Genomic DNA, 13642 nt, shown 5'->3' with positions numbered 1-13642 from the left:
AAAAAGCTACAAAAGCCAAGGCAGAAATACAGATCTGCATGGTTTGGGATGTTGGATTTGTTGGCTTGGTTTGGTGGGGGTTGGGAGTGTGCGATGCTTGTTTTTAAAGAAATTAAATGGCAATTTACAAGTTCTACTACAATAAACAGAACAAATAAGACATTTCTGGAAAAGCAGCAATATAAAGTAACTTCTATATCAGTATTTTATACTTAATCATAACTTTAAAACCAATGAGATCATAACATGCAGTGCAGCACTCATTCTAATCCCCTTCCATGGTACCTATAGCTTTCTTCCCTGTTGCCTCTTGCCTCTGCCATGGATCATGGTCTCACCTGGAGCACACAGGAGTCCATTGTGCCCACATCCTTCTCCCAGGATGTGAGCACACTCAGAGTTACAGCACACAACCTTATGGGACCAAACAGATGCTAATCCATTCATTGCAACACAACCTCATGGGACCAAGGGCTGCCTGATGAAGCTACTGAAGCTCAGAACAGTTAAAAGACACTACAAAGACATGGGTATTTGGGTTCTGGTTTGGTCCCTCTGTGAACATGAATCCCACATAAAGAGGGGCTAACTACAATGATCACAGATCAATCACTGAGAATTAAACATCACTTCTGTCTTAGATGGATGGCACACAGCAGTGGGTTGACTGCCCAGCCTAACTACTTCAAGACCCATGTCCCCTTCATGTGCACTCCAGCACTCTGGGGCACCTGCAGCCTCCCACCTCAGACCCCAGCAGAAACCTAGAACCAGCACAGGAAATTGCTCCTAGGATTTAATGTTTCCAAGCATTTATTTTTATTTATTCCTAATCTAAATTGATATATATGTGTCAATGTAACCGAACATTAAGGCTATTAAAAACAGTTTAAATTAATAAATTGTGGAGTGCCAATTAGCTGGGAATACCTAAATGGATGCCTGGCTAAAACTTTAGCCCTGATTAGCCCCTTTAAAGAACTGCTTAGGATTAAAAAGCCTTATTAACTGAGCTTGAGAAGAAGATAAATCTTTAAACTTTCAATTTTTATTCTGTCAGATGCAATTTCCATATTGCTGTTTTTTCAAGAACATTGAAAAATCACAGTCCATTTGGTGGCCCATACACTTGACAGCCAACAGTTGCTACAGACACACATGCTACTAATCAACACAGAGGATGCTACCCAGAGGGCCTCTGCAAGCACCAAAGACCTCTCTTAGCTCCATGAGCAGAGAACTATTGCAAAGCCAACTATTAAAACAAAATACGCTGTGTCGGCATGTTTCATAAGGTTCTATTGAAGTCACACATTAAAAAAGCAGTAAAAGAAAGCATTTGATATTGAAATGGCAATACTATTCCTATTTTACCTGTCATTCTGCCCCTATTAGTCCCTGCCTCAGCACTAGAAAGCATAAGCACAGCAAACTTGCAAGTCAGTTCAGGTCTATCTGGAGGATTAGATTCAGTGGACAGCTCAGGGTGTCACAATATTTTCCAAGGGCACATTATTTGCTCTCTGAAGAGACTCTTGAAAACGACTTCTTAGTCATTAATTATTCATTCTATTTCTTATAATCAGTTCTTTTAATTAGTATCCCAGGCAGCTTTGCTGAGGAGCCCACACTTTCAGTAATTAGGGGCAGTTTGTTGCCCCTAATTAACTTCAGACATAGCAAGACTCTTATTACTTTGTTATTTCAGCTGTTTTTATGTTTGCATTGCATATGCTGTCCTGCTTTAATGGCTCAGAAAGGAGACTCTTGTGTCCCTGTTGTGCTATTCATCTCATTTAGGTTCCATCTCTCTTTCTTGACTCTATTAATTGCTGTATATTAAATCTCTCTGACTCTCTGAAGTCACGTCTACACTGGCAAGCAGTGTGACACCAGAAAAGTACATCTATACAGTGAAACAGAACCTGCCAGCCCATACAGTCTCCTACCCTTTTGTGCTTCTATAGTTAAGTGCACTTGTAACAGACACAGTCTGTAATACAGCAAGAGGGTCATGTATGGAGGCTTTACCCAGTTTGCTGATTTTATCATGCCTCTGTGGCATCTTGAAGGCCATTCTGGATTGAGTTCTGAATAAAATGTTGTTAGCAATCAATAGGTTAATAAACCATTAGAGTTTAAATATCCAGAACACATAAAACAGCTAGAAGTTTAGTAATAATCTGAATAATTTTATTATTTTAAATAAATAATATTGCTCTTTCTCACAGAGCGTTTTTCATCTACAGACAGTAAGGTATATTAAAGCAGCAGAAAGACTGGTGTAATCCAGTTGCTCCAGTTAAAGTTTGAGGAAGAGTCAAGCAAAGACACCAGCAGCTCTGTTCACAGCTTGCTACTGACCTTCTGGGCAATTCAGCAAGGAAAGAGGTTTTAAAAATTCCCCACCCAGGCTAGGGGTAGTGGGGGCAAAGAGGAGACAACAAATTTTCATCTGGCTCTTAAAGAAGTCAGGACTTCCCACACTTAAGGTGTCTGAGAGAGACAGCCACACACAAAAATACTTGCACAGTCTGGTAGCAGTGGGTCTGTGATCTGCAGAACAAACAGATTAGCTCTACATTACACAGCTAAGAACAACACTTCCTTTTCAGCCACACATGAGCAAAATACATCAATACATATGCATGCACAGCTGGATCTTGTAATTTTCAGCTTTCCACTGCAGGATATTTGAGTTTTTATATTTCAGGTGATAAAACAGAAGGCTTATATTCACAAAACATAGCTAATCTTATAATAGCTTTATATACCATTTATATAATTTTATAACATTTATTATCACAGAAAAAGCCTTTAATAACATGAAATTAAGTACCTAAAAACTCTGGATGGCAGAGAAAGACAACTTTAAAAGCTGTCCTTAATCTCAAGTAGTGTTTTTTAAGTAAATTAATTTGGGAGACAAAGTATACTAAAAAGAACCCAAAGTTATATAAACAAGATTTTCAGAACTTATATCACAGAATATTTAAGCTAAAACACATCTAGCTACTTCATAACCACATACTAGTATGCTCAGAATCTCTACTGTGTGGCTTTGAGAATGATACTGCATTTGGAGTTAAGTCACTGCAAGCAGAATCTAAGTGTCCATTCAAGCAAATACTCCAACAGCTAGCTGAATATTAATACAAAAAGAAAAATTCTAATGGAGTTTGTTAACTTCCATCTCAACATAAAACCACTATTTACTCTTAAGTCCCCACTGGTAAAACACTGAAAAATCCTCTGCCTATTAATGACACTGTAGGAAGGAAGAGAAAGTGAAAGGGGAACTGATTTCTATGATTTAATATTAAAACTATACCAAACAATCACTTACTTTTTTTTATTTCTTCTCTTTGCCTAGGCTCTATACATATGGAGGTCAAAACAATAAAAAAATTAAATCATCAGTATTACTACTTTAGCAATAATATGTATGTGATATATTAAATAGCTGGAGTGGAGAAACATTTGTAGAACACTTCTGAATAAGAAATAACCTTGCTACAAGGCCTCAGAATACATAATTTACGAATAAATCAAGGAATTTATGAGCAATAGGCACAAACTGGGGATGTTTCACAGCAAAAGCCAGCAAGATAAACATTCAGTGTAGACTGCCTGAAGGTGAATTTTTTCTCAGAAAAATAAAACTCATGAATTCACCATTAGAAAAACCTAAACATATAAAACAACTCCAACTTTCTGCAGAAAAAAAACAGTTTTCCCCAGTGCACTATATGCTACTGCTTTGATTTTCATGCTGTCCAACTTCTGCATACCATTTTTCTCACCAGTTCTTTGCCCTAGTGATTCTGTATTACACTAACATGGATTTTGAGACTATTCCCTATTTACCAGTTTAATCACTACCCTTTTTTCTAGACCAATCTCTTTCTTGCAAAATCACTCCTCAAAACATTCCTCCTTCATTTCTGTTTAATACTGAAAAGCATAACTCTCATGACCAATGGATTTCTCCGCTACAAATTCATTCCTCTTCAACTTTATCATTGTCCTTGATGAACAGTTACTCTACCCCAAAATTAATTCAGTTCCATACACTTTCTCAACACCTTCAGCTTAGTCCATGAAACTCTTCATCACTGGTGGCTATTTCTCCTCTAATCACTGCAGAGTACACCATCTCTACAGAAGTCTCATTTATGCCCTGTGTATTTGTCCTTTCTTCCACATCCTTGGCTATGGCCCAAACAAGTCTACTCAAAGTATTATCCTAAGGACTCTTTTTGTGTCTATCACTCAGAGTATCCCTCCAGCACTTTCATTACACAGAAACTGTCAGCCTCGATTTCTAAAACCCTACAGACAAGACAACTGAACATAAATGAATAATTAATGGTTGAGAAAAAAATGGAAACAAAGTTGCAGAAAAATTCTTGTATAATCACCTTCTCTTTTTCTAATTTTGATTCACCAGGTCACATATTTAAAGAAGGACTCACTGTAGCTCTGTTCATTCTTCACAATGCTGTTAATTAATACTTTTCCCCTTCCTGACAGGAAAAACACTCAAGAACATTCTTGAACTCATGCATACAAGCAGTTACACTTGAAGAAAAGCATATGCTTTATCTCCTCACTGCAAAATAAATAAGAAGCAGAAATAAATTCTATTGAGCAAGTACCATCAACTTCTAGGGAGTTTTAAATACAAAATGAAAAGTCTTCAATGCTTATGGCTGAGAAAATAATCTTCAAAATGCAAGCTTAAGCTGATGCAGCCTGGTACCGACATGCAAACACTATCTCTCCTGCTGCTCAGAGTTTCCCACACACAGCAACAAATTGAAAACTGCCTTTTCACAGCTGCTATGCTGAAACCTGGGGGAATCAGCTGCAACGCACAAGAACGGGGCTGCTTTCAATTCAGTGCCAGCACTTCTAGGCAGAAATGGGCACTGGAGACAGGCACTAGGCAAATGAGAAGGACTCCAGCAGACTCTGTTCCTCATCCTCCCTCCCATCCTGAATGGCAAGAGCCAGAAGTCGCGGAGAAGTCCGAGTGCCAGACCTGTGCATGCCACTGCCATCAGCTGGCAGCAAGAGGAGTAACTTGGAAAGAAATATAGGAGGCATGTTTGCAGCTAACGTGCCAAAAACCCCTACATGAAAACTGACTTCAGGATTAAACGTTTAAAAGCCTTAGAGACTGGCTTTAGAGAGAGAGTAATATACTAACCAGGGCTCAGTACAACTGAATATAGAACCAGAGCCAAGGCATAAAGACAAACACCCCAAAGCACATCCCTCAGCAAGCAGAGGCGAGGTGGAGAGCCAAGCACTTTCCTAGCAGACAAAAACACATCATCCCATCTTCCTCTAAGGACACCTCTTGGGTCAATAAAGCAAGTCTTGTCCCTGAGCTATTAGCTCTCCACTTGCAGCAAGGGGAGCAGCAGGAAGGAGGGATATGTCAAGCTAGCAAAGTAAGGGACATCTACACACAAGGGAAAAACAAGGATAAGAGGAAAGTAGAATACAAATACAAAGGCACATTAAAAAAAAAAACAAACAATACATACTGAAATCAACTTCAGGATGCTATTCACTAGCCTTAAAAAGAAATGGTACAAAGCCAGAAAGAGAAAAACCAACTCTAATAACCAGCATGAAAATGGAAGCGCAATTGGGTAGTAGAGTCCCCAAACATCAACTGGTGACAACAGGCTTGCATGGGGGAGCAAGGGGGAAAAACTGAAAATTTGCTATTACAGAAATACATTGCTCAATGAATAGTCAACTAGCAACTAAACAGTATTTTCTATTCTGGTAATAGTGTATAGTTAAAGACAGCATGTAGTAATTGATATTTTGATATATTGCACCTCAGGCAGGTAAAGGAGTGTGGTTCAGAGGGGAAAAAAGTGTTTTCCCCAGCTTTGTTATTCCACAGCATCAGTGAATATATTTCACAGATGATGTCTGAGAAAGTATTAAAGACAAGATGAGGTGATTTGGTATTTCTGCCTCTCAAGCACCAATTACAGCAGTTCAGAAACACAAAATGCAATGTGAGAATAACAACTGCAAAGGGCTTAGAAATGCAAGGCAGCCCAGCCAGACAATTCCCCTGTACAGTCCCTGAAGAGATCAACTGATCCTTCAAACTTTCCCCCTCTCAGCTCCCCTGTAGAAAAAAACCCTAATAACTAGTGTTCCACAGGCACTTCAAATGGGATATTTGCCAACAGAGTTAACACATTTGCCAAACTGTGTGGGTGACAAAAAAAAAAAAAAAGAACCTGAGGTCATGCATTCAGAAAACTAAAAATAAAATTGTCCCATCCAATAATAATAACTACTCAAATTTTAAAGGCAAGTATAGGCAAAATAGGCATTGAAAACAAAAACAACAACCACAAAAAAAAGCAGGCAAAAGAAGAGAGTGATAAATTTTTCATCATAGTAAGCCAGGTTTGCAGACTGTCCAAACATGTTCACTTCATTACACAGCTGTTTACCAATATGTGGTTTTCCCAGCACATTGCCAGCTTCTGGCCAAGCCACACTGATCAATGCTGAGCTGGTAGGCCAGAAGAAGAATTTAAGATTAAAACAAAACTCTGATGGGTTGTCATTTCTGAAGTGGCACTGGTTACTAGGAGGCTTTGCTTTTCTCACCACCCTTCAGTACTTCTTCAACCATGGCTGATTCAATTGCCCATAGGGAGCAACTTTCCTGCTGCAGGTAAAACGAACTTCTCCCCCAGACAGCTGGTCTCACTGGGGTAGAAAGATCTATTTGTGAATAACTTTGTCTCAACATGTACACAGGTCTGTAGGCTACCATATTATGGGTTTTGACAGGATTTACCAGAACTTTCTATACTCATTTGATTAAAAATTAAAACTACACAAAAGCACGATGACAAGGTGTTATGGGAAAAAATAAGGAAATAAACTTGATTTAAAATTACTTTCTATAATACCACAAAAATAACTAAAAATGTGTAAAGGAAGCAATGAAGGTAGAATTGGAAGACATGTTCCTAGAAAGATATTTAGCAGAATTTTGACCAAATGAGCAAGTTTTATAGCTATGGTTTTTTTTCTCTGAAACATGTTTAGAGTTTCTGAAAACAATGTTTTGGATGTATTCTCCTTGCTACCTTAGCAGTGCAGAAAGCAACATCTAATGAAGCATGTTCAGAGGCCAAGAGACAATTTTTCTTTCCCAAAACATGCTCAGCCAATAAATAAGCAGGTACACATCACCAGCTCAAAAACAAGGAGATACAGGGCTTGAGACAGAAGAAAGACAAACATTGGGAATAAAAGTGCAATCCAGAGAATGAAGTTTATCCCCATAAACAGTATTTCCTGACAGTGTTATGTAGTGAACATGTATCATTACAAACCTCTCCTTTGCAGATAAAGTCCAAGAAAGAGGAAAGAATAAATGCACAAAATTCAGATGAAAATAAATTACTGATTACTGCTCCTACTTTTGAGAATTAACCAGAAGTCAATGCTTTTGATCTACTCATGATTTAGTAGCCGGATGGGAGAGAAGGAATGGAAGGAAGATAGGTCATCAAGTATTCAGGAAGTAAACTCACTCAGTTATGAATTCTACATGGCCAGATCAATTACTTCTAACACCTATCACCTATGAAAGCAAGATATGAATTATCAGCTTTGATGCACTAAGTTTTTCATACATTAAGAAATCTTGTTTAGCCTAGGAGTGCTACTTCTCCCTTAGTCTTGGATTTCTGTATGGCTACTTGATTACTACAGGAAATTTTAAAATGTTGAGAAAGAAGAACACAGGAAAAACAGAAAACACACCTTTTTTTTCTTTCTTTTTTTTTTTTTTTGCGAGTTAATTGTAGCACTTTGCTGTCCCTTCCTTCCCCAGGAACTTTAACTGATTCATGTCCCATATACAGAACCTGCCTTTGGTTCTGTACACTCACTAAGCACAACTGGGTGGGTACATATGAGTGTACAACTGATTCATATAAACAGCAGTTACCAGGGCCATCATCTAATCACTGACTCAGCACATATGTACTCATATATATATGTTTACATATACCACTTTCGCCTGATGGAATACAGTGACAAGTGAATTTCTTTTACTAAATCTCATTCTATGGACAAATTTAATCTGGTGGTTTGAGATTCAGTTTGGCTGGGGTAGAAGAGAAGAAAGAGGAATGGGCTTAGTAAATTATTGTCTTCTCTTTTGTTGGGACTAGAAACAAGGAGAAGTGAAGAGGCAGGAAAAAAATGATGAAATTTGAGGGGACTCATAAAAAAGTAGTAGCTACAAAAACGTGACCATCTATTTAAACCAGGGACAGACAAAATTTGCTTTATAAAAGAACACTATGTAATGATGCATCAATATTTCTCTGCAAGATGGAAAATACACAACTAAATGTTCATGAATATCTATGGAAAATATGTTACTAAATACATACTGTAGAGCTAACTCTATCTTTATCAGGATATGCTGCCTCACCTCAAAAAATAACACCATGCTTCAGTTCCACACCTCCAGTATTTGATTTCCCCTCCTCTATCAAAAATCTACCAGCAACCAAAGTGAGGTAGGATATAACAGCAGGTCATCAACTAACTCTGAACAGTTAAAAAAGAGTATTTCTATCATGTATGCATCCTAGAGACTAAGAAAAAAAACTCCAAAGAGCCATATTATACAAGCATGTGATTCAGCAAACCCTGGGCTAAATTATGTTGAATTTATCATTAAAAGCAAGATAGAGGAATCGATGGATTCTGATGAATTATGTTAGTCCTTGATTTTCTTTTTTAGTTGACCTTATCTATCACAATACAGCAGAGATAATTTTACTTAGCAAGAAGAAAGAAGGAAGAAGAAAAGACAACAGAGGAATGAAACACTGCCTGCATTCAAAATTCTTTAATTAGTATAGCAGAGTCCTTAAGTATGGTGGTTTAAAGACACCGTATAGTACATTTTAATCTGATACTAAAGCAAGAATATAAGAAGCCAGCCATACTGTAACCAATTTCCTTATTGATATTACAACGCAGTTGAAGATACTTGATATATGAATTCCATCTCATTCCCTTACTGCATAATATGTTCCACATGGAAAAGGAAGCAAACTGCATTCCTCAATATTTGCTCAGCAATATGCTAAATGAACTGGCAGAAAGAACAAATTACTTCTGCTCTTAAGCAGGGTGGATACTATTATTAGGCCCTTGAAAGACTGCTGGTGCAAAAGCACTACAAGGAGTTCACAAGCTGAAACGACACCGCATCGTAGGTTCTCATTCCAAACCATACCTTGGATAACCCATGATGGACAGGGCATGCTGTAGCTAACAGCTCCAGTTACATAATGCAGGTAGGGAACCTCAGGCCAGCTCGCAGTGGACAGCCAGCCACATGCTGTCACACAAGTCAGAACTGAAGCAAAAGAGCAAGAGATCAAGTCCATATCTGTATCCTATCTTAGCAGATAGAGAATTAATTCATGAAATAAGACAGACTTTTATCCCATAGAATATGAGTCACAGAATCACATAATGGGTAAGGTTGGAAGGGGCAACAGCGGGTCGGTCATCTGGTCCAACCTCGCCGTTTAAGCAGGGTCATCCCAGAGCACATGGCACAGGATTGCATCCAGATGGTTCTTGAATATCTCCAGTCAGGGAGACTCCACAGCCTCTCTGGGCAATCTGTTCCTGTGTGCAGTCACCCGCACAGTAGAGAAGTCCTTTCTCATACTCCAGTAAAGAAGTTCTTTCTCATATTCAGACTCAACTTCTGTGCATCAGTTTCCGTCTGCTGTCTCTTGTCATACTACTTTGCACCACGAAGAAGAGCATCCTCTTGACATCCTCCCTTCAGACACTTATACACATTGATAAGGCCCCCTTCTACAGAGCACCTGTCAAACCTCCCAAAGTGTCTTCCTTCAGGACATGGTTTAAGACAGGTGGTTGTACTCTCACTCCCAAGGCTGACATGAGGCCACCATGCAGCACAGAGAACAGAAGTCAGACATAAAAGAAGGCTCCTTCAGATGGCTCTCGGCAACCCCAAACTATCAAAGCAGGTTCTCTGAACTCTCAAAACTCATAACCAGTTCTATTACCCTACATGCAATAATTTACTGGGCAATATATACAAAATTGTCAAGTAAGAGGAAGGATGGTTATGTGCATTACATTAGGTCTAGAGAGAAGCACAACTCCTCAGTGAGAAGACTTATTTTTTGTGTTATGTCTTATTTAAAAACACTATTTCCTGACCAGGAAAAGACATGTCATCCTTGTTCTGCAGCTATATTTCTAAATATGACAAAAGTAGCTTTTTACATACAGCAATTAAAGCAAAATCCAGAGTTCACTTAAAAATAGTAATTAGCAAGAGCAATATTTAATTGTAGGTATCAAGTCAGTTTTGTCAATCAGTCTGTTCACTGCCTATAGTTAAGTCCACAACAGTTTTATTTCTGCATTTGCTGCACATCAGTAATCTCTTTTCATACATTTTATTAATAAAAGTAATTAATACAGTAGCTATTTTTAAAACAGCTCCTATACTTAGTGACTTAGATCAGTGAGAACTTCTAAATGCTCAGTATCTTCTGCAATTGATGGCCACAAGCTGCAACTTGGAAACTGATTAGGAAAATTTAATCAGGAGAAGGGCAATGGAGCAGTAGAGCAGGTCACACAGGTTGTGAGACCTCATCTCAGGAGGCTTCTGAGCCTCCTGCTTAAACCTAGATTGATATGAACACTACATCAAGTCTGCTTTGGCTTTGTCCAGTGGGAAGTCACACTTAGAGGGATCCAGGTATCTCTTCAAAATATAATTTCTATGATGATTCTGTGTTTGGGTAGGTAATTTCCAGTGCACTGAAAATTCTTATTTCAGATTTTCTTTGGCTTTCTGTTTACAAGATGTTTCTCTTCAGGCTCTAGAGTTTAAGTACCTAACACTTAATAAAAACAAAATAATCTTCCAGAAACAATCTTATTACTACCATGTTGCCACATTAACTTGTCTGAGAATTCACTAAACACATTTACCTACAGAAGGCATACTTCAGATACCCCAAAACATTTAGCACTTGATTTTTACAAACTCTTAGACATATGGAAGTATCAAAATCATAAAAGCCAAGTAAAATTACATAATTTTTGTGCCCTATCACTATCCTTCTGGAAAGTGACATAGAATGGGGTTTTTGTTTGTTTCTTTTGTTTTGGATTAGTTTGTTTATTTACAGAACTGAAAATAAATACCCAATTTTTTAGACCAAACATTTCAAGAACTGAGCTTTTAAGCAGTTATCTGGAAATGTAATGCCTTAATCCAAAACTTTAAGTATGCTATTTATTCAACAGCCCAAAATTAAGACAGAATAAGTATAAATACCTACACGTGCCTGCCAGTTCTCAAAAGCTTGTCTTTCACGTACAAGACAGAGAGAACAACTTAGGTCAACCTTCATTAGAAGGCCATTCTCACCACAAACACGCATGTTGATTGTTCCTATGCACAGAGAGCACACTCAGTAATTCATTAAACAAAATAGTTTTCTCGTTCACCTGTGTTTTATGCCTTAATTTGCTCGGGTTGGGTACAGACGGTCAGAACGCGACTGGCAGGAGGCACCTCTGAAGGTTTAATTCCACCCATCAGGCACCGCCGAGAAGCAGCAATACAATCCTCCAGCGCAGAACGGCCCCAGCGCGCCCGCTCCCTGCGCTCCTGTGCCCTCCGCACGGCGACTTCGAGCGCAACTCTAAAAACTTAAACGACTTCACCGCCGGTGACTGATGGATTTCTAGATAAAGGGTGTGTTTCGGGCAGGGCGCGCCGACACCCAGCCCTGCAGCAGCCGCTCCGGCAGCGCCGTGCCGGCCGGAGCCGCGGCCCCGCTCAACCTGTTGCGGGCCGGAGCGCCACGGCGGCGGCGCGGCCCCGGCGGGCGGGACGGACGGCGCGGGACGGCCCGCGGGGGCAGGGGAGCGGGGAGGCGGGGGCTCACCTTCTGCTGCCGGCGGGCCATGTCCGTGGGCTGCTTGGCGTTGAAGGGGTGCGCGATGCACCTCGCGATGAACACGTAGAGCTGCAGCCGGAGCCGCTTCTCCCGCTCCTCTCGCTGCAGGCGCTCCTGCTCCTCCCGGCCCTCGCTCAGCACCGAAGGGCTGGGGCTGGCTGCCCGTGCCGCCCCGGCCTCCCTGCCCCGCGAGTCCCGGGGCGGCTGCGGCAGCGAGCGCGGCGAGCCGCCGCCCGCCGCCACCAGCACGTCCCGCCGCTCCTCTTCCAGCAGCTCATCGGACTCCTCCTCGCTGGAGGAAGGGTCCAGCATCGCTCTCGGCGGGCGCGCCCCGCGGCCGGGCACGGAGCGAGGCGGGGAGCGGCGCGCACCTTTCCGGACACGTCGAGTTTACACACGGACTGTTTCCGACCCGCGGCGGCAGCCGGGCGGGAGCGGCGGGGCGGGGAGCAGAGGCGGGGTTTGGGAAGGGGGTCGAGCCTGGGTTGCCGTGGGAATTGCTCCGAGCGGCTCCCGGCGGAGGCAGAGGCGGGACTGGGGCCGGGCTAACATGTGTGCCCGCCCCGGCGAGCGCAGCGGCCCGCGAGTGTCCGGGACGGGGTCGGGCGGGCTGGGCTGGGACTGCCGCGACACCGCAGCTGGCAACGCAGCGCAGCGCACGGCTCGGCACGGCTCGGTTCGGCTGCCCTGCTCCCAAGGAGAAGGGGCAGCCGCTGGGCAGGGAGCCCTCAGCAGCGCGGCTCCGCTCGGCCCTGCCGGCCCTGGCAGCGGCCGGTGCTCCTTGCCCCGCGTCCCGGCCCGCGTGGGGAGCGCTCGCCGCTCGCAGCCGGCTGGGACACACGGCGGGACTGCCCGCTGGACCGGCAGAGCGGATGCTGTGCTCGCCGTCGACGCCGAGCCTCGCTGGCATCTTCTGCCAAGCGTTGGTGCGGGAATGAGCAGCATCTCAAGTGGCCCCAGAAAAGGAAGCCACCGAAGCCGTGCATTTCTGAGGTGGCGGGTGGGCTGATGCCGAAGTGTGCATTGCTCTCGCAGGTTACTTCTGTTGACAGCTTGCAGCCACAAATAGGTGGTTCACATCTGTCTGAAATCGTTTTTCTAGACTGTCTCAGGATCCAGATAGGTGCATAGTCTCAGTGGTTGTAGCACAGTTAAGGCTGTGAAAAACGTACCTACCACTAGCACTCGCTAAAATTAAACAAAAAAGGCTTCACCATGTGAGAGCCAAACTTCTGGAGTCTGATCAGGGTCTCCCGTGAAGGCAGGGTGGGGGAGGGAACGGGCATGGAATTTTGTGTAGATCAAGTCCTTCTCTCACCCCCTACTTGCCCACAGGTGGTGGTGCTGGTACCAGGGAAAACAAGAGAACTACTGAGCAAGGAAGTGTTAGGGGCTGGGAGGACACAGACTGGAGGGATGGACTGGCGCACAGAAATGCCATGCAGCTCTAAAACGATGGCAGCTGAGGCCGTGTCCACAGTGCTCCAGGCCCTGCTCATTAGCAGGGCAAGTTTTCAAAGCCCTGTATGAAAACTCAACAAACGCAGGCAGCCAACTCAAATATCACTGTATGAACTGTACTGGGTTTG

At 42.3% G+C, this 13642-nt stretch overlaps 1 protein-coding gene across 24 annotated transcripts in view; it reads right to left on the bottom strand.

Moving 5' to 3' along the window:
• CADPS2 (calcium dependent secretion activator 2) overlaps positions 1 to 12485 on the bottom strand; it is a 285040-nt gene extending 272555 nt beyond the window's left edge. For 17 of the 24 annotated variants that reach the window (XM_039726800.1, XM_039726803.1, XM_039726812.1 and 14 more), the window contains exon 1: positions 12042 to 12365. In XM_039726800.1, coding sequence (XP_039582734.1) covers positions 12042 to 12365 — 324 coding nt within the window. Of the gene's footprint in view, positions 1 to 12041 lie in introns of all 24 variants that reach the window. The other 7 variants (XM_039726825.1, XM_039726810.1, XM_039726802.1 and 4 more) reach the window with 1 other exon arrangement.
• Between the last annotated feature and the right edge of the window lie 1157 nt (positions 12486 to 13642).

Source organism: Passer montanus, unplaced genomic scaffold, assembly GCF_014805655.1.
Source record: "Passer montanus isolate IOZ18808 unplaced genomic scaffold, ASM1480565v1 scaffold6, whole genome shotgun sequence".
Taxonomy (NCBI): domain Eukaryota; kingdom Metazoa; phylum Chordata; class Aves; order Passeriformes; family Passeridae; genus Passer; species Passer montanus.
The sequence above is the reverse complement of the archived record's forward strand: the minus strand, read 5'-3'. Positions and strand labels throughout refer to the sequence as shown.